We start from the raw sequence: 20,898 nt of genomic DNA on the forward strand, positions 1-20,898 counted from the left end.
CGCGCGCCGCCCCGCCCCCTGCCCGCGGCCCCGCCCTCCTCGTGCCGCCGCCGGCTCGCGCACGCCCGCGCGCCCCCTCCCGCCGCGGCCGCGCGTGACCCGCCCCCCCCCGTGGGTGAGGGCCCTTAAAGGGGCCGCGCCCGGGCGGGGCGGGGGGCTCGGAGCCCCGGGCCCGCGGGACGGCCGCGCAGCGGGGAGAGGAGCGAACGGAAGGGAAGCGAATCCCGCCCGGCAGATCCCCGGCATGGCGGCAGTATTGCCCCTTCCCGCCCGAACGGGGCCTTTTTTTTTACTTAAAACAATGGCGGCAGCCTCTTCTCCCGCTGCAGATGCACCGTCACCCCCTCTCGCCAGCGAGGAAGCAGGCAGCCTTGAAGCACGTACCAAGGCAAAAACTAGCAATAAAGGCGCTTAAATATTTTCTTTCCTTTTTCTGTGTTTTATTCTGTTTAGCAGGTGTGAGTGTGTGCCAGTATAAGGTACAATTTTTGAGCCAGTGCAAGGTACTGCGAGGTAAATGGGCCAACCACGCTACATAAACCTGTAAGGAAACCAGAAAAATGTTAAGTCACTTAGAAGAATTCCCTGCCCTGACTATTGCTGCAAACCCCTCATTAATTTGCAGCATACTTTACACTCTCTTTCAGGTGCTAAAACGACAAAAATCTCAGTCAAAAATCGTTCTCTGTGATTCAAAGTGGAAGCTCATGGCCCTGCAGCTGTATTTGTGTGGAACGCAGGGTCCACCCTTACCTGGAGGACCTTGTCTGGCCCGTTCTGCTTTCTCACCTGTTTTTTGGGCGAGGAGGCTGTGCATTTCAGATACACTCTGGAAAAAGTGGGAGCTGTGATGAGGGCTAGAGGGAATGGTTGTTGTCCTGCATTTGCTGCTCTTTCTAAACCCAGCGTGACCAGCAAGGTACCTGCAGAGCACTGGAATCCTTCTGTTACCTGCTCCTCAGCTGGGCTGGCAGGGACCCCTCACAGCCCCTGTGGCTCTTGCTAACCCTTTCTACATTTGCATTCACATTCCCTTTCCACCTCTTGCTCAGGGGTTTCACCCAGAAGGAGGAAATTCTGGAAACGGTTATATTATGGCTATAATATCAGTTCTAGTAGGGATGGATTTCCCAAAGTCAAGGCAGGCAAATAACATTCAAAAATGAATGTTTTCCTCACTGCCTGTGATTCAGGCAAGATCTGTTCAGAGTGTTTTTTCTTTTTCACTTTAGCAGCTGAAATATTGCAGCCAGCACAAGCTCTCTGCCTGGAGGAAAAGTGACTCAGGAGAGGATGTGCTCCCCACTGCCATGTCCCCATTGGCAGTGAGGTTGGTGGAGAGGTTGCTGGATGCTGATGGAGACAATCATACAGACCCTGGTTCAGGACATGTGACCAGTTCGGAGAAGGACGTGTTTCCCAGTCAGGGACTGAAACACAGCGTGCTTCATCACTGCTAATTCCGCATTTAGGTCATACCCCTCACTTGGAGAATAGGCTCTAAGAGGCCCTTTCTCAGGTGTTTGGCATCACAGGCCAGGCAAGAACAAAAGTCCAAGACTCTCACTTAGAGTGGATCAAGTCCTTCTGGAGCGCCCCTTTTTTTAATCTCAGTTCTTCATATGCTTAAAGGTGATTCCAAAAGAACAAGTCTATCACACCCATTGCATTTTGCTTTTCACTTTTTTAACTTTGCACATTAAGTGTTCATTAACACCATCCACGTTTAAATTAGTGTTTGTTACTGTTCACTTTGTTTAAACAACTGCTTTTACATTTGTAGCTGAGTGTCAAGCAACTGAGCTTTCAACCACCAACATCATCCACCCCCAAAAGCAGGCACCCTTAAATCAAAAGGGGAAAAAGTCTTTACATGGCTGCACAAACACATGTGCAGCAACCAAGACTGGTGGCCTTGTCACAAAACAGATGTGTGGGTCACAAATAGCACAGCCCACCTCAGGACAGGAGCAAAAGGAACCGTGATCCACAGACCAGAAGGGGCAGCAGCTTTTCAGAGAGCTTCATGTGCTCTTTCTAGTTATTTTCTCATTCCACCTGTCAGCAGAACCTTCCTTCCAGCCACAGCCACTGCTCAAATCACTGCGACCTGCCATTGCACAGGTATGGCCTAACACTTTCATCTACCTTGTACTCTCACAAAGCAAAATAGTAGAGGAATATCCAGCTGTTCAGGACATTGTTGGGCATTTCCTTTGTTTCATTCACATTTCTAGTAAAACACTTAAAAAAAACCCCAACCCAACTGGGAAGCCAGCCCTCCCTGAATAAGCTATTGTTCACTACAGACACTGAAATAAAATATTTTTCTTGCAATTCGCTGCCTGCAAAACCCTGGTGCCATAGAATACACTGTAGCACTTCTTACTAGGAAGTCAGTGCCTGGAAGCAATAAGCTTTAGGAGAGCAACAACATCTTTCACATCAAAACCCCTAGTCAACGGTGCAGGGGCATGGGGGACAGCAGCAGGTGTGAGAGAATTTTTATGTGTTTTTGAAATGACAATAATGGGAAACTCACGTGCTCAAAGTCAGTAGCTGCCTCCAAGCTCATTTTTTGTGGACCTGGCAGGAGCAGCAGCATTTATCTCCAGGAGAAAAGCTCCAAGGGTTCATTTAGTGACTCTGCTGCTTTTCACTCCAGCGAGGTCACTGTTAGGAGCAGCAGACTTTGGAAAGCAAATGGTCAGTCCCTCACCTATACTGGGAACAGCTGCACACAGCCCAGCCCCTCAAGCCAATGCTGTGTACATTTCCAACCAAACCCTTGCCACTATGGGCATCCAGGTGAATGTGTGCTGGGATTTCCCTGCTGCAGCTCTGGAACACACAGAGGTAAAGGCAGGTCCCTTGGAGCTGACCCTGCACACCAGGTACAGGTGGCTCAGCATGGCCCAAGCAGTGGCCAGAACAACCAGCCCTCCAGCCCAGTAACTTTTTGATGCAGCAGAGAGAGAAGGCCCATGGGGTTTGTGCTGTGCCTACACCAGTGGGATACTATGACATCCCTGGGGCCTGCCTAGGAGATCCCAAAGCAGGCCCAGCTGCCCAGGCTGCCACTGGCTCAGGATGATTACACAAGTCCTCCAGATTTCTTCATTCTCATTTCAAAAGCAGTCGCTCGGCAAGCAAAATGCTGTGAAGGGCAGGGAAGCTGTATAGCACTGAACAGACAGGAAGAGACTGTCCTCACAGGGGTCACACAGGCTGCATTTCACTTTCTGCTTCTCAGAGAACATCCAACTGCTCAACCCTTGTGGTTTCACCTTTTGCCAAGTGCCCTTGTTCTCAGGCATCCAATGGAGAGAGCTGTGCAAGGCAAGTCAGCTGCACTGCAGAGAACAGAGGGGTGGCATAGCAACAGATTATTAAAAAAAGGACTGCCCAGATTAACCTTTAATCCAGCCAACACATGCATGCAAAAGGACAAGCTGTTTCTAGTAGCAGCCAGCCTCTGCAGCTTTGGCAGAGGTAGGAAGACACAATCTCCAGAGCAGGCTTTCCCGTAACTCTGCACTGCAGTTTCTTACAGCTTCACCTGACCCTCTAGCTGCTGCCAGAAAGTAAGTGGCTGGCTGGAGTTCTGCTCTGATGCCATCACTCAGCTCAGCTTCCCTGGCTCAAGGCAAGCATGCTGACAGCCCTTTGGTAACACAGGCAAGACCTAACCATGCTGCCTTGAGCCATGACTGAGTCAGGAAACACACCCCATCCCCCTCTGCTTTTGCTCCACTTGCTTCTGTGATTGATGCCATAGATGCATTCAGGTGCAGGGCTCACCCCCACATTACATCTACTAGAGCTATCTCAGACAGCCCCATTCTCTTGGCCAGATACCTCTATAAACACCTGGCCTCTCTCTCCACAGGGGATGGAGTGGGACACACCTTGAAGGAGCAAGCCAGGCATCCAAGTGGACTAGATGACATTTGGGATTTTCTCCATGGAGCATCAGCAGTTCCAGGACTCGAGCTCCTTGGCTAAGTCCTGGGGTGAACCAGGGGCCACACTGTACCCAGGAGCAGCTGTGTTCCTGAAGAGGTCTCTGGAAGCCTTGCTGGCCAAACCATTGGAGGCTTTGGCTTGGAGGAGAACTGCTATCCTGCTGGCAAGCACAGCACAGCATGCCTGGCAGCCCAGGCCTCACCTCAGACTTTCTCCATTCCAATGAGATGCAGGATGTGGGGCATGCCAGCACTCTCCTGGTGCTGGCAGAGCTGTCCTGGCACTACAGCCTCATGAAGGATGTAGAGAACTCCTAAACCCAGAGCACCAGCCACCCTGCCATCAGTGTTCTCCTCTTAAAATTATAATCCATCAAAGACCAATCATCCCAGGTCAGCCCTAGACAGCTCTAACTTACCCAGTGGGTTAAAAATTAATAAAAACTTGACCTCCTCTAATCAAAGTAACGAGTAATGTCAGAAGCAGCCTTTTGCAGGCTCCATTCTTCATCAATCCTTTACTGATCGTCCTCATGCACACATGCATGTTCTCCATTCTTTTTCCAGCTGCACTGCATGTTTATACACCAATAATTGTGACTGTTGGAAAATAATTCAGCTGTAGAATTAAAGCAAGGAGGGGGTAAATGACCACACAAACATACCATAAGGTAAATGTCAGTTCTCATATTTAATATTTTAATAATTTTGTTTGCAACATTTACCACATAAATCATCTAAATAAATAGATGCTGTACAGTCTCTTATCCATATCAGTACAAAAATAAAACCACGCTTTGTGTCAAATTATACTTGAGCCTGCCCTCCCTTTGCTATTACAATCTCCTTTTACAGCACATACTCGCTCAGAAAAGGCATTATACTCTGATTGGTTTGTTTGGAATTGGTTTACTCCCTATTTCCCCCCCTCCCCAAATACATTCAATTAGTCTGTACAAAAGCTAGAAGCTCATTCTGTGCAAAAGGAAGCTTTCTGTGTGCAAAGACTCCAATACTCTAGCGTGCTTACAGGAACAACAGCAACAACTGAAGAGACAGGAACAAAAGTAATCAGGGACCCTCCCCTCTAACTGAGCCCACTGTCCCCCATCTTCCCCCTGCAACAGAAAGGAGCACACCAAATGAGGTGAGCCAGTGTGCAAAAGCGCTCTAACGATGTGCGTACGCTGAGGGAAAAGGCTGGTGCTGAAAACCTAGCAAGGGAATTGGGGTGTTGTCCCCCATGCTGTAGAGCTGACTAGGTAAGGGAAAAGGGCTCTCTGCCCTAAACCTGCTCAAAAGGTTCTTGAGACACACAGAACAAAAGCTTCATCTAAATTATTTTAGGTCTTTTGTTGCTGTTCTGTTGGAGATGAGGTGTGGAAACAGCCTCTGGAAAAATCAACAGCTACTGAAGACAGCTCCTGGCTCACCCTCCTTTCCTCTTCCCCACTCCCTGAAGAAGGACAGACATCTCCTCATTCCTCAATTAAGCTAATAAGGTGCAATTTTTTCAGACAGAAAACTCTATGAAGATGTCTCCAGAGCTGGAAGAAACAGTCAGAGTTCCAGATAAGGACCACTCAAACTGAAACTCAACTTTGTTTTTCCCTTTCCTCGATCAAAGTAGGTGGGAAGGGAGGAAGCCAACCTGCGCCCCAAAGGCGAGTGAGGGATTTCGCAGGTCTCCTCCCTTAGGGAACCCTCTGCTCCCAGCATGGTGGAGTACACTCTCCCCCATGGGAGGGAGGCAAAGGGCTGGATGGCAGCTCTGGAGAAGGAGCAGCCAGCGGCCTGAAACAGATACATCTTTTGCTTTTCAAATGCCACTTTCAGACAGATGATAAAGAGTACTTAGCACTCCTAGTGCTTTGCATTTCCAAAGTGCTTCAAAACATACTTCAGATTTAAAAGCAAAAAAAAGCTGCTTAACATTTTGACAGATTTGCAAAAAGCTTCTTTGTGCTGACACTACATTTTCTGGTTAAAAACCAACAACAATAATAAAAAAAGGTTTTCCACCTCCTCCTCCTCCTCCTCCAAAATTCCCCTCCCAGCCAAAACTTTGATACCCCACTAATGAGATAAGCTGTGATGGAGGTTCCAATTCTTAGGAATTCTACCCCATTCCAACTTTATAGCAATCCACAGCAGCCCTCATGCTCTCATGGAGCCCTGCACCTCAACCATTCATTAATTAGGGATCATCTCCTGCACACTCCCTGCATTTCAAGAAGTTAAGGAGGAAAGAGAAAGAAGTGGAAGAGAAAATGGGGTCATCTCTACAGCAAGTTCTAGTTACAGGAAAGGATTTGAAGTGTCTGAATTCCATTTTAAGTGATTGCTTCTCTCTCCTTCCAGTTGTCCTGGGGCTCTTTTATAAGCCTTCCTATCTTGACCACCTTTGTGTGTGGAATCCAGATGGTTTGACACCCAGAAGCTCACACTTTCTCTGTGAAGACAGTAAGTTCAGACACAGGACATTGTGGCCTGTTGATCATAAGCTATTTTCTCAAAACAAGTTTATCATGCCCTTGGGGAAAACCTTTACAACAGGCATGGGAAAAGCAACGTGTTCCAATGCTATACATTTTTATGTAGAAATTGCCCTATGCAAGTTCTCAATGTACAGATCTCCCTCGCATTCCCAAATAGCAGAAGACTGATACATAAATGCAGCACTCACCTCTCTGCAGGCCCATTCAGAACTCCACTCACAGACGCAAGGGATCAGTTTCACTACAAGTTCTTTGCTTACAACAAACCTTCTCTCTCAACTGCCAGCTGACCCAAAGGCCCTTCCTCAACCACCGAGTGAGAGCAGTTCCAAGGCAACTCTGTCCCTCCATTCCCTGACCAGCATTTGTCCCTATTATTTTCCTAGAAAGGCCCACCACCCTCTTCTTCCTAGGCTGCAGGTAAGCCAGGGAGGAACAGAAGATGGGTAGATACCAATTCACTTTAGAAAAGGAGTTTTTTGTACTTTCCCTACTTCTGAAAACAAAAGCTCAAAGCTTGAGAGGAGAGGAAGAGGTGGAGAGGTGGTGGTAGACTTTGCTTTGCTTAATACATAGATGTGGCTGGCAGCCCCCACTGTCTTCCACACCCCAGCCTCTGTTGTGGCTACCTTGGAGGGACTTGCCTGAGCTACCCTGCCTACATTTTGACCTGTGTGAGACCTCCCTTCTCTATTCCAGTGAAACCATCAAGCAGCACTAGCTGGCGTACAGCATGAAACAGTACTGGGACCGAGGGCCCCCTGTGAGGTGAACAAACAATTTTATACATCCAGTCACAAAACACCAGAAGAACAATTCTGGACAGTTTCACAACACTAATAACAAAAAAAGCCATTCATTTCTCAATAAGCTTCTCTATGTCTGAGCTCTGACATAAACAAGAGTCAATTCACTAACAAATTTGGGCTTATTTTGGCAAATGGAACTGCTTTTGAGTGTTCTCACAATAATATCCTGGTCTTGCTTGGAAAAAAATAAGATAAAGAGAAAAAAAAAAATCACCTTAGTCTGACTTCACAAGCAGAAGGGCCCCCAAGCAAACGCAAGACAATAAGGAGCATGCAGGAGGCTACTTAATGCCACTATTAACGTGTTAAAACTTGCTGTTCCAAGGCATCACTTGTATATCAGAGCAATAATATCTAGTTTATAACCATCCAGGAACAGAGGCAGTTCTTTCCACATAGATTTTTTTTTTAAACACAGTGTTAACAAAAAAGGCTTTCCAGTCTCATGAAGTCCCTCAGGTCTATCACACGTACAGTGAGCTCACTGCAAGATCTATAAAATAAACACTTCTGTCCCCCAACACTGCTGGTAAATTTTCACATGGAAACAGTTCTAACAATGACTATTAGAGCAGTTCTCTGAGAAGGTTGTTTCTTGTGTACAGTTCAATAATTTCCACTGGCTGAAGTTTATTTTTCTTGTTTACAGCCATGGAGCCAAACAAGGTATGGGAGAGTTAGCCCATTTCTATTCTCGGCTTGTGCTTCAAATAGAATTATTAAACTCAGCTTCAGCTGGATGCTATTCTGGCTCCTCTAATCAAACGGAATGCTTAACAAAGATCCAAACACAGCATCTGATTTTCATGATATGTTAGCACAGGAGGTCCCAATTCAACTGCCAGGTTTTGGGTTGAACTGGCAGATGGACAGTACTGGGAGAAGAGACAAACCCAGACAACCTGTCTTTCCATCACTAGTAAAACCCTCTCTACACCTGCAGAGGTGGAATAAAGCTAATTTTAAAGTCCCTGAAGACCAGCTCTACGAAGGAAGTTTACAGTGATATGTCCGCAGACAATGTGGAACAGAGCCACATTTTAAAAAGATCAGGAGAAAGATCTTCTTGAAAAGTTCTTTGAGATAAATAAGAATTCATGAATGTCAAAAAAAAGTCCACGCCAACAAAGTAACTGCTTAGTTTCCTACCACAAACTCCTCTTCACACCCTCCCCTCAAACCCACGCACATGCAGCTTATTGTGTCTTAACCCCATTATGGTTAGCTCCTCGTTGACACAAAGCAGCATGGCAGCCAGGTACTTTGTTCCACACTTTGTGTAGCAAGATGATTAGTCACCAGCAGAACACTAGATAGTCTGATCCAAAAAATGATTAAGATATGGAACTGTGGGTGGATCCTCTTTGAAAGACCACCACAGGTCTTTGAAAACTCCATTGCAAGAGAAAGAAAATACTCTTAAAGAAAAATGCCAAAACAAAGTGTTGAGAAGTGTCAGGTAGAGAGTGGAAAGCAGAGGATGGAAATCTAGTTTATTAGGACAAGCTCTTTCCTGCTGCAGGATTGATATTGCTTCCAATGTCAGCCAAAGCCAGGAACTTAGTAAATAGGAAGCTTTTTTTGGTGCATTTGTACACTGAGATGAAGACATGACAAAGGCAGCAGTTGCTGCATTAGAATAAAGAAAACAGATCCTATAAATGCCATGAAGATTTAGCAGGATGAGCTGCAGTTTAAGACTTTTTTTAAAATAAGCTCAAACACTACGCTTCTGCAACCATCACTACCTGACCTGCTCCAGCCCACAAGAGTGGACTGGGCCACGTGGTGTGTCCACTGGTCACAACAGAAGAGAGATGCAGGTATTCAGCATATTTGGCAGGTGTCAGGAAGAGGGGGTGTGTGGGTGATGGTAACAACACCGTCTGACCCCACATCCTGCAAAAAAGGGTGCAACTCCAGACACAGAAGCCTCGCTCTGGACACCCACGTTCAACAAACATCCTGCGCCTGCATGCTTACCTCATCAGCTTGCCCTTGCTAGCTATTGCAAGCTTCTTTCCCACTCACTCTTCCTCCCACCACATAATTCCCCCCCAGCTTCCACTTCTCACCCTCTCAGATTTCTCCATAATAAAACTCCCATCTTACTTCTTTGACAGACAAAAGGTCAGTCCAGAAATTCAAGATCTTCCCAGCAATCCTGAAACTGTTCTGATGGCATGAAAGTCAGACCTGCTCCAACAGCTCTGAGATGGAAGGGGAAATCCTAAATCTACACCGAGCTGCCATATCCCAAAATGAGGTAAAAATTGCTTCTAGTAAAAACCCACAGTGGCAGTCCAAGCACTTTATAATAAGTAAATGTTTGGAGGACCAGAAACCCTAGAGCTCCCAAATTCTGCAAGCCAGGAGCCAAGCCCCTCAAACAAACACATTGAGGATTTCCACAGGAGTCTTTATCTCAGAGCTAAGAAGGCTCCTGGCTTCATTTTGAATAAATACAGCAGATAAGAGATGCTTCAGATGGGGTGGAGTAAGGAAACATAGTATTTGAGGACAGTAATCATGACAGTAGCCAATGTCACCCTGCAGCACTCTGTCCCGCAGTTCCCACTTTAGACTACCTTACTTTTCTTGCTTTCCGTTGGAAAAGGTCTATATTTAAAAAATTAAGTTATTTAAATAAAATTTGCTTTTAAAAATGGAAGAGAACATGCATGTGCAAGAACAGATGCTATGCTAATCTACAAACTCAAAATACAGCAATTCTTCAAAAACCTCAAAGTCTCACAGGCAGTCCAGCACAAGGCATTTTTGAGTGCAAGATCAGGCGGGTCTATTGAAATGCAGACCTCTTTCCTTGGCAAAGATTTTTAAGCCTTCCAAGGGGAAGTTCCTATCAGTAAAGTAGTACAGGATCACAGATACTGTGAGGATACTGGAGTCATGGAAGAGTATCACTCAGGCAGCACAATCCAAGAATTCTCATTGCTAAGAATTAGGAATTTTTCCCCTCCTCAGATGTAATACATGCCTTCCCCACATGTTGTTTATTTTGGATCTCTCTATGGGATCCAAGAACAGAATTTGCTGCTAATCAAGGTCCATTTCTAGCTCAGTTCTGTCCAATTCCCGAGTCCTGGGCCTGTGCCAGTATCTCTGCAGAGCCAGGCAATGCTTCAGTTGTCCTATTAGTCCCTCCTCCCAGGGGAGAGGAGTCAGTTTTCAATGAACTTATTACCACAGATTCAGGGCAGGATTTGTTATTAATACTGAATTTGGCAAAGGGTAAGAAGACCCCGCTTTCCATAACGCATTCCTCATGCAGCAGAGCCAAGCCTGCAAATCCTGTTTAGCATATAGAGAATGGTATGTCTCAACTATGCTGGCTTTCTGAGCTTTTAATGAGGGCAAATTGAATTTATGTTGCCAGTTTGGATTTCAGAGATGCATTGCAGTCTTTCCGCATGATCAACAATCAAAGGGAGAAAGCTCTGCTGTCTATATGGACCCACACTGCAAAGACTGACTTACCACAGACAGGCAAATACGCTGCTGAAGTCCTGACAGCAGGCCACAGGGAAAACAGCACTGGAGAGAAAGTCTTAACAGGCTGGAGTTATCTACACAGGTAGGATCCATCGCCTCTCACTGCTGCAGGAAGAGAGGGAGGAGGAAGGTGGGAAGAGCAATGTACAGAGATGTATCTTTATCCAAGGGATATCAATTGCAGAACAAGGCGGCAGGCTAGAGATCCAGCTCTCTTTCCACCTCCACATGCCCTCTCCCCACAAATGCAGCTGCCGCCACTTAACAGGATAAAAGACGAATTGTTCAGCTTGCTGCTTTCACATCAAGGAGGGGAGTCTTTGCCAGGGAAAGGGCTGTCAGTTTTTCAGCTGGACAAAGCAATGACAAATACACACCCCCTACACTGCCCTTTTTTGCGTATCTGAAAGAGGAAAAAGGAGAAAAAAAAAGGGTCTCTGTAAACATTTTAAGAGGAGACATTTTGAATTTTTTTTCTCTTAAGGGATAACGTAAGCCTCCCCTAGCCCCACCCTAAAAGCACTGGTTTTGGGGAGCACTGCAAACAGAGATTCAGAACTGCGCGCTCCGGTCTCGAAAGAAGCCCTCAGCCACTTGTGCTTCTCTGAAAGTGACGGTGATGGAGTTTGCCGTGATGTCTGTCACTGTCACTTCGCTGGGGGGCACAGTGGGGATCCAAGGGAGACTGGCATCCACATCTGCTGCAGGAAGAAAGGCACATAAGAGCATGTTAGTGAAACAAAGAAGGTGAGGGAGAAGAAAAGAGGAAGGGGAGAGGGAAGGAAAGATGGAAAAAGGGTCTCCTTTCTGAAAAACCGTAGGTGAAATCAGCCTGTACTGACTCAGCATGTACAGAGCAAGAAGGAACATGTGCAAGCCCTACCCTCAGAGGCTGAAGGAAAATGGAGGCTCAGGTGTCCAGACACATAGTAGTACCAGAGCAGCCGACGCAGAGGCCAAAAGACCCTGTAAAACCACTGAGTTCATCTAGCCATCCACAATTCCCCCATATCCCTCATCCCCCCTCAGCCCCTAATTCGGTTTTGTGTCTGCAAAGCACACTCACCCTGGTTTGAACTCACTGTCTTCTAAACACCCTACCCTGCTGAAAAGGCAAAAATTAAAATCTCTTACACACAACTCTTCAGATACTCCTAGGGGAGTCAAAGGGAGACAAAATGGAGTAAAAATGCCTTGTACTGCACCTGCAATGCAGCCTGGGTGTGATGCTCTCAAAAATCCCTCAGTAGTGCTCCACAGAGAAGCTGCTCTTCCTTTCTCATATGTCTCCTTTGCTCCCAGACAGCTCCATAAAGAAACCCAAGCACCCCTGCACTTTCTCACTATAAGAATAATTATTAGCCCCTCTGCCACCCAAAGACTAATTTCCCCACAGCTCCCAGTGATTGCCATGTAAAAAGAGAGGAAGGAAAACAAACACACTCCCTGTTGCTCTACCTGTCCACTATGTACCTTGTTGTCCTGACCTGGGCAAAGAACGAGACCTCCTTTAGAGTGTATTTCCTGGCTTCTGTCTCAAACACCAGGAGTATCTACTTTCCCCCCAGAAAGAGTCCAATTCCCCCTAACAGTAACTGGGATTCCACACAGGCTGTGTGTCAAGGGGAGAACAAAAACAGTTTTACAATTCTGTAGTGCCACTCACTCTTCTGATCCCCAAGTGCTTTAGTGCCACACACTTCTGGGGAGAACAGCCCCACACATTTCCTCACTGTCAGGATGTAACACTGGGCTCCTCTGTGCTACTCCCATTGCTGCCTCCCTGGATTCTGAGCACCATTCCAGTCTCTCTCAGAAAGGAGAGAATAGAGTTGATTCCCAGAACACAGCCCTATCCCTAAGATCCTGCCTAATCCAGCCTGGCTAACAGCTACTCCTAGCAAGGAGTAACAGGATTCCCTTAGCTACTACAAGCAGCACAAGCCCCAGTTTTCCACTCCTCAGGAAAGCTACGCCTTCAGAAGCTCTAATAATGCAGGGATAGAGTTTCCCTGGTAACTGAGAGCAACACACACATCCCACAACCCTCCTGTACAAGATACTGGTATCCTTCCCCAAAATGCCAAATGTGCTTGGACATCTCCCATGCCTTCACTCATACTGCCTACTCAGTGGGATCAGGCAGGAGTTACCATCCTTATTTCATCTCTCTCTCTCCCTTTCTCACGTAGCTATATAGCAAGAGGCTTTAGAGGGGTGTGGAGAGGAGAGGGAAGGAGGGGGCAGGGAGTATATTGTGAGTTCCTAGCAGCATTTCTGTATGCTTCTTAAAGCAGTACTATGAGAGGAGTGCCGCTGCCCAAGCTTGTCCACGGCCAGCCAAAGTCCTTTGAGCCAAGCAGCAGGCGGAGCACATGTGGATAATGTGGACAGAGGCAGAGTCCATCTGTCACACTTGTGTGTCACCTCTGCTGGGAGGAAATTTTAAGAGGAGGAAAACTTGTAGTATCTTCTGCACATTTTCTAACACTGAGAGGGGTATCTGGGATGTAAGACTACATAGAGCCAACAGGACCAAAAAAAATTAATCTCCTCAAACGAGAAAGAAACCTGCAAACAAGAGGGACATAATACGGGCCTGACCTAAACCACAATCCCAGGAGGATCTAACCAAGGTGGAAGTATGCAGAACATCCTTCACATGCCTCAGAACTTCACCAAAGGGTGACTAGCCTTACCTTCTTTGCTGGTGTGCTGTGTGGCCTCCCAGTCCTCAGGGCTCTGCCTGGCCTCTAGGCCCACTGCATCATTCAGGAAGAACTCGTGCCTGCAGTTTCGGTTCTCCAGGCTCGCCATGCGCGGGAACTTCTTCCTTGACAGCCGTAGGTACTTCTGGTTTTTGCGTTGCTTCCGGAGAGAGAATGGCAGGACTGCACCCCCAGTCTTCTCGGGGAACTCTGCCTGCCCTGTCTTGGCCCCTGGCAGGCTACTGTCTCCTCCTCCAAACCTCCGTGCAAGAGAGAAGCAGAGCTTCTCCTTTCCCTTGTGAGCACTCCTCAAGTCCATGCCATACAGCCGCTGCCAAGACACCAACGCAGCAAGGGTCAGAGCAGACATCTGATCATGCAGTGAGGGCTCCCCACCGGGAACCAGGAAAATATTCTTTGTTTGGTCTCTGAACCTCTAGATGAGCTAGGATAAAGTGTGCTGCTTCTACAAGACCATTTCTCTCCCCTCTTCAACTGCCTTCTAAGCTCTTCCTAATATCTGCTTCCTAGGATTGGCTGCTTTGCTTGGCAACAGTAAAAGCATGCTGAAACTCCGCTTCCAGCTATAGGATATCTTTGACTTGAAGGAAAATCCAAGCTCAACATGAAATTAAAAGAGCACACAAACCAGGTAACCTGCAAGTACCCAGGCTCACACTTTATAAAATCCTAGTTCAGAGAGAAAGAGCTGTTGTTTTATTTTGTTTTGCTTTTTTAAAGACAAATTAGAGATCTCTTCAGCTAACAAGTTAAAACTATCTGCCTAAACACTGATTTCATGTTATGATGTTAACTTGTTACCTCCAGTTTTGTCCATGCAACATCAAACAGTTTCCACCTCACTGAGAGCAGAGGAGCAGCAGAGCAGCTAAGGAGTTAGAAATACACAGAAGAGCAAGAAGCTACCTGCAGTAGGAGGCGCTTTGGTTTGGGGCCTCTTTTCCTGTACCCTGATGCACGGTCTCTCTCTTCCCTGTGAAAGAGGAATACAAATCAAACTGAGTACTAAATACAACAGCATAAAACCTAGTTGGGACTTCAATCTTTTGCAGCATAGCTCCCTCAATTTCCTTCAATAAAATCCAATGGTGACCAGTGTGAGCTTGGAAAACATTCCAGAATTGCTTCCTGTTAGAAGTGAAAACCTTGCAATAGGGGAATTTCTCTGACACAGCTAATCAAGGATGGGTTAGAGAAACTTCCCACCTCACATAACTCCAGTCCAGCTCTGGACCCAATCAAAACCTGAGTCTGATTGTTCTATGGCTCAGTGCTGCCCGTTCTTGGCCTCATTTCCTGAAGAGTGCCAATCAAAGCTGCTTTAACCCTGTCTTCTCCATCTCAATCAACACCAGGGTACAAAAATCAAGCAGGATTCATTGCTATACATCTCATCTTTGACTGAAGTAGGGATAACAGAGGCACTTTATATATACAATGAAATAAAGACACTATTTCTTTTCCTGTGTCCAGGGAGAGAAAGAACATGTGTCCTTACTTTTCTTCATAAGCCACTACCAGGCGAGGATCCAAGATATGGTCCTCTGGCTCCCATGTGCTGTATCTGAAGAAAAACATAAGGAATAAAAAGTAAACAACATTTTAATGAAACATTCTCTCTGCAGGCCTGCTACCAGTGTGCTGCAGCCCTGGATACTGTCTTCACAAGGGTCGGTGGGGCCTGCCACAACATTGCGAGAGCTCTGAGGAATCCCAGCCATTCCCTCCCCAGCTTCCCACAGACACCACCTCCCCTTCCCACAACAGGCAGGGCCATGCATCAAGTGGCTCTTTGTACGAAAACGGGGAAGACTTTCCTCCCCAGGGCCCCCTCCACAGTGTCTGCAAAGCCTGTGCAGACACTCACAAACTGTTTTTAAGTCCGTGCCTAAACAGGTCTCATCTGCAGCACTCCCTCAAATCTCAAAAAACCCCACGGAACAATGAGGCACATTCTGATGCATCTTTCTGAAAAATAGGTCTCTCTTAATTTAGAGTGCTTGAAGAGTAAGTACGCTTTCTCACCTGCATTATTAATTACTTCTAATCACTGAACCTGAAAGGATTCATTTAAGAATTTAATTTTTTCCACTGATGCCGTTCAACCAAACATGTTGGGAGCTGGGCCCTGGGGCAAGCTGATGGCCTCTTGCCAACGGCTCCTGCTCCTGCTCGGCTCCCCCTACAGGCTGTTCCTATCGAGCGGAACTCATGGATACAAAGTACCCCAACCGCACTGCTGGCAGGGCACCGACACTGCCCCGAACAGGCTTCACGCTCCCCAAGTAGCCTGGGAACAGCGTCACTCACTGCCCCAGATCCCTCCTCCACAGCCAGACAGCTGCGACAGGAATCAGATGCTCAGGAAAGGACTGAACCCACCTAGCAGGCAACTCCAAAACTAGTTCCCAAAGAGCACAGATGCATTTAACACTAGGGAGAAGAAGGCAAAATTCTCCCACTGTGGAAGCTGAAAGAATCATGAATTGGTCCTTGGGGCATGTTTACTTCTTAGAGGTCATGCTTGCCCAGAAAAGATGGGTGTTGTGTCTCTACCATAGAAACTCTAAGGCAAGAAAGCAAATCTGAATCCTCAAATGTCTCAGAACCCCAACTTTTCCTGAAATGTGAGATCCAGGCCTGGAGGCAGAGCTCATCCCAGGCACCCAGGAGGAGGACCAGAGAGGAGTCACATGCAGGTGCAAAAGGGTGCATTTGTATCAGTGCTTTTAAACAGCAAGAAAGCATTTTAGGATGTTTACATTTCTGGATGAAGCACAGACTGCATGTGAGGACATGGGGTACACAGGGTACACAAGGGAGGTGGTTTGGGAATGCTTTTCCCTTTTATCTCTCCATTAGAGAGAAAAAAAATACTGTAATACAGGAACAATACTGGAGGATGGGTCTGGAAATGAAAATAAAATTTTTTTACAAAAGGGAGAAATAAAAATATGACATTCAGATATCCCAAGGTGCACAGTACATCAGAGAGTTAAGAACAGCCATGTCTTCATAAGGAGCTGATCCCTCCCTCTCTCCCTCCCTCCTTTGCTCATGCCTCCCGCAGCAACCTGACTGTGAGCTGTCAAAGCCAAGATACTGTTTGAAAAGAGGAAGGTTTCCTCCCAGCTGCAGGAATTCTGGCACTCATCCTACAAATTTAAGAAAAATAACACCACGAGGGGGAAAAAAGTCATTGCATTGCTTTTCATAGGCAGGAGAAGAAAAGGGACTTGCTTAAAAAAAACACCCTGGTGGGTGTTGCCCTCTTCTCTGCAGCTCAGATTCTGGCTTCGCTGCAGTGGCAAAACACTGCATATAAAAAACATGGTTGAGTTTGCCACGCGCGCGCGCACACGGAGCTTTATATATGGATACACACAGCCCGGGCTGCAGCAAACCGCAGAGAGCAGGCACTCTGGAAAACACAGATCATATGATCTTCCTTCCCCCTCCTTCTACTCCTCCTCTTCCCCCTCCTTTTAACTCCAACTCAAGTTGTAAACAAGCTTGTAGATAGAATCAGATTGTCACTCCTCCATTCCCTGACTCCTGCAGTGCAATCCATAAATCTGAGGTGTAGGCCATGAATAAGAATTTTTTATTAAGAAGAGGGGGGAAAAAAAGTGAAATGTGAATTGCATGTGAAAGCAGTAAACTACTGACCTATCCTTATTCCCTTTCATGATACTTCCAGTGGTAATGATGGGATAATAGGTACAGAGATTACAAAAAGCAATGCAACAAGGCTGGTAATTAAGGAAGGGAATGATGTGGAATGAGGAAACAGACACAAAGATACAAACAGCTTGTGGTGCTGCATGCCATCACGGGCATTTGTATGTTTAGAAACAAGGAACAGAGACTGCTAGTGGGATGAAAGTGACTCCAATGCTCTGAGCATCTTGAGTTTAAGTAATTCAAACCACTGAGGCCACAGTTAAAGTGGAGGCAGGCAGGAGGAAGGAAAAAAAATAAACAACAGTCTTCAGATTTGGAGTTTGGGGGAAGAAGGAAGATGCATGGACATGCCATACATCAAAACAAGAGAACTCCGACATCACCTTGCACCCAGGGGAACTGTGCTTTAAATTCCCAAAAGTGTTCTGTCTCTCCCAATATTCCAAGGCACAGGACAAGGACAGGCAGCAGTTAAGAATAAGGCCTGCTCTGTCCAAGAAACATTACGCCATGCCTCAGCCCACCTTCTTGGCAAGGAGCTTTACAAGAGAAGGACTTCAATGCGTTTGTTGAAGGGAGAATGGGATAAACATCAGTATTCTGGCCAAGAGGGGATGAGGTCTTGCAGACTCCAAATACATTACCCATCCTCTATCAGTGATTAAGTAAGACTCGGCTATTTGAGGCTGAAGCAGTCCAGCAAGTGACCCACGCTACAGGGCAGCTGGTGCTCAACAAATGCACAAGGTTACACTCTGACAGCAGAACTCCCAAGAATAAAGTCACCCTCTCCCACCACCACCAGAGAGGGGAAGCTGCTTATCTTCACAGATGGCCGGTATTCACAAGGATTAGATATGACAGGCACCCAAGAACACATTCCAGCTTCTTGGACACCAGGTACAGCCTGACAGAACCACCCTGGCAGGCCCCACTTTGCAGCTGCAAGGACGAACCCGTAACAAGCGGCTCCCTTTGCTTAGCAACACACGGAGCAACTGCATGTGTAACACTGCTGTACCCACACACATCGCCTGTGTACACACACAGGCGCAAACAGAAAAGCAGAGACACGGCCCCATATGGGTTGGCCAGGAGGCTGTTCCACTAGACTGCTAGCTGACATAGTAATATTCTCCAGTTGCCTAATCCTTTTAATCTCAAAGCATTTCACAGACTGCTTAAGCACAGAGAAATCGCTCTTCTTCAGGAGCAGCTGCATTTTAATGAGAGAAGTGTCTGTAAACAGTGCACAGCAATGCTGAAAAAAACCCTAACTTTTCTTCATTTTTGCAATGGAGCAACCAAAACAAAAGCAGAAAAGGCACTCAAAGTAACAGGAGGTTTCAGACAAGGAAATGAAGGCATGGCGGGAATTTTCAAGGGACAAAGATCACCTGCATTTGGCTACAATCAATAAATCTGAAACATTGCCCCTTTCCGTTGGTGAATTGCAGAGGGGAAGCAGTAGAAGAGGAAGACAAGACCATCAACACGTTTTCTATTTTAAAAGACTGCAGACAGCTCTAAAAATAAAGTGGGGTCCTCTTGGTGCTGACTAAGAAAAGCAGGAGCTATTCCAAGTTCAGAAGAATCTGGGTTCTTTGTTAAACTCATAAGGAATTTAAAAACATTTGTATCTAGAAAGCATCTCAATGAAATATTTCAGTGGTGGCAAAACCCAGTCAGAATAGACTGGCGCGCAGTTTGTATTCCTTAGCTGCCAATTCACAAACAGAGTTGGGTTTGGTTTGTGGCTCTTTGATTTTGTTTATTGTTGTTGAAATGAGGGACAAACCATTACCCATTATGAATGAAATGCTCAATTGCAGAGACACAGTGCAAGCTATTATGGACTATTAAAAAAAAAACCAGACAAGTAAACACAACTTACTTTGGGGGCCATCCTTTCCACTTCACCAGGTATTCTACTTTACCCTGAGGGTGAAAAAAGGCAGAAGAAAACAGGTGAACTATGGAACCAAATATGGGCTACAGCACGAGATGCAACCAATCAACACACTGAACTCTGCAACCAAAAAGCTTGTTTCCCATCACTTTATTTTCAAAACATAGCCACTTTCCCATTCAACTACACTTGCTATACATTTTTCTCCAAAATTGGGCACACAGCTCAATTTTTTAAGCATGCTTGTACTACCATCAGCTTGGAACATAGCTTTGCAGAAGGCTTGCAGGCAGAACACTAAAAGCCAACCAGAGAGCAAGACCGAGCCATCCACACATTCACAGGCAAACCTACAAGAAGTCAGCACACATAAATGCAGGAAGGAGATGTGTGCCAGGAGCAAATGTCAGATGAATTGTTTTTTTAAGCAGAGAGAAGAAATACAGTATATCAGAACCTATGAAGCGTCTCTGGCATGTTCTTTTCCATTTGCTACACATTCTACTCAAACACTGTTCCATCCATCACAGGCACTCATCCTTTTGACCCAAGCAACCAGCAGCTCACAGCTGAAGTTCAGAGCTATCTTTTTTTTTTTCACTCTAAGTACAAGATTAAAAAAAAAAAAGTGCTGTGGTTGGAAGCTGCATTCAAGGACTCTGCAAGCAATCAAAATATTTAATGTTATACTGAGGGGTTTGTTAAGCACTGCCCAAAGCATGGCAAAGGCCTTTGTACATGCAGGACGACCACTCTCCAAGAGCCGCTGCTGCAGCCACAGACACCTTTACAGGAGAGCAGAGCAAGGGAAGCACTCGGGCACTTGAGGCAGAGAACCAGTTTCATTTTCCCCTTGGGGGGCTCATCAGCTTCCCAAGCTTGGAAAACACTGCCCTATAAGGAACTTTCCACCGGAGGATCTCTACACACTGCATGCTTACAGGTTAATCCTTGCAACTCGGCGGGGACGGGAGCGCTCCACGGCTGGGGAAACTGAGTCACGGGAGCTTTCCCAAACCCTCTCCGGTTTGGGCTCTCCCGTTCGGTGTCACCAGCACTCATCCTGCAGAGAGGCTGAACCCCAGCAGCGGCGGCAGCCGCCCCTCCGCCCCGCACCACCTCACGGGCAACACGTGTGTCCCCCGCCCGCCAGCCTCGGGCAGGTGCCGGTGACGCCCGCGGGTGTGAGGGGACGGGGACCGGGAACCGGGCGGCCGCGCGCGCGCCCACCACGCCTCCCCGCTCCCGGTGCGCGGCGGGAGGGGCCGGAGGTGTCCCGGTGCGCTCCCCCCGCCCCGCCCCGCCCCGCTCCGCCGCTGCCCACCTTCCGCACGCGCTTCTTGCGGATGCTCTCCACGGCGAACACCTGCTCGCCGATGGCCGACAGCTCCATGCGGCGGGCGGGCGAGCGGGCGGGCGGGCCGAGGCTGTGCCGGTGGCGGCCGTTCCCCGCCGTTCCCCGCCGCTCCCCCTCACACGCCCCCTCGCGCGCGGCCGCGCCCCCGCCGCCGCTTTAGAACCTGCGCAACGTTTTCCCCGGCGCGCGCGCGAGGGGGCGGGAGCGGGGGGTGAGGAGCGGAGGGAGGGAGCGAAGGAGGCGGGAGCGGCGCTTCAGGCGGTTCCCGCCCCGGCCGCGCCGCCTCCGGCCCGCCTCCCGCCGGGGGCAGCGCCGTGAGGGAGCGCTGCCCGCCGCCGCCGAGCCGCGGCGTTTGCGGGCGTTTTCCGCAGGAACGCGGCCCCCGGCAGTCGCGTGCCGTCGGCGGCGGCTCGGGAAGCGGCGAGCGGTAGAGC

At 47.6% G+C, this 20,898-nt stretch overlaps 1 protein-coding gene across 4 annotated transcripts; it reads right to left on the reverse strand.

Annotated features, from left to right (window-relative positions):
* Window positions 1–447: 447 nt before the first annotated feature.
* On the reverse strand, window positions 448–20,572 carry CBX7 (chromobox 7). Of its 4 annotated transcripts, none has more exons than XR_010783746.1 (7): window positions 20,432–20,572; window positions 19,093–19,136; window positions 15,013–15,078; window positions 14,421–14,487; window positions 13,485–13,824; window positions 10,771–11,486; window positions 448–541 (listed from the first exon to the last, which is right to left on the reverse strand). XR_010783746.1 is itself a non-coding variant. In XM_066550902.1 (7 exons), the coding sequence occupies exons 1-6, from the start codon at window positions 20,498–20,500 to the stop codon at window positions 11,338–11,340; spliced, it is 735 nt and encodes a 244-aa protein (XP_066406999.1). In that variant the 5' UTR covers window positions 20,501–20,572; the 3' UTR covers window positions 4,638–11,188; window positions 11,298–11,337. The 4 variants fall into 4 exon arrangements, 3 of the variants coding, with proteins under 3 accessions (XP_066406999.1, XP_066407000.1, XP_066406998.1); XM_066550902.1 differs by lacking the exon at window positions 448–541 and having other exon boundaries at window positions 4,638–11,188; window positions 11,298–11,486; XM_066550903.1 differs by lacking the exon at window positions 448–541 and having other exon boundaries at window positions 4,638–11,483.
* Window positions 20,573–20,898: the final 326 nt, after the last annotated feature.

The sequence above is a fragment of the Molothrus aeneus genome, chromosome 5 (genome assembly GCF_037042795.1).
Source record: "Molothrus aeneus isolate 106 chromosome 5, BPBGC_Maene_1.0, whole genome shotgun sequence".
Taxonomy (NCBI): domain Eukaryota; kingdom Metazoa; phylum Chordata; class Aves; order Passeriformes; family Icteridae; genus Molothrus; species Molothrus aeneus.

What these genes read in the sequence shown, in the direction of transcription:
- CBX7 (XM_066550902.1), bottom strand. Translation starts at nt 20,500, where the DNA reads ATGGAGCTGTCGGCCATCGGCGAGCAGGTGTTCGCCGTGGAGAGCATC. An exon ending in GCAAGAAGCGCGTGCGGAAG is followed by an intron (nt 19,137 to 20,431) that starts GTGGGCAGCGGC and finishes TTTCACCCTCAG; the next exon opens with GGTAAAGTAGAATACCTGGT. An exon ending in CAAAGCGCCTCCTACTGCAG is followed by an intron (nt 13,825 to 14,420) that starts GTAGCTTCTTGC and finishes GTGTCTTGGCAG; the next exon opens with CGGCTGTATGGCATGGACTT.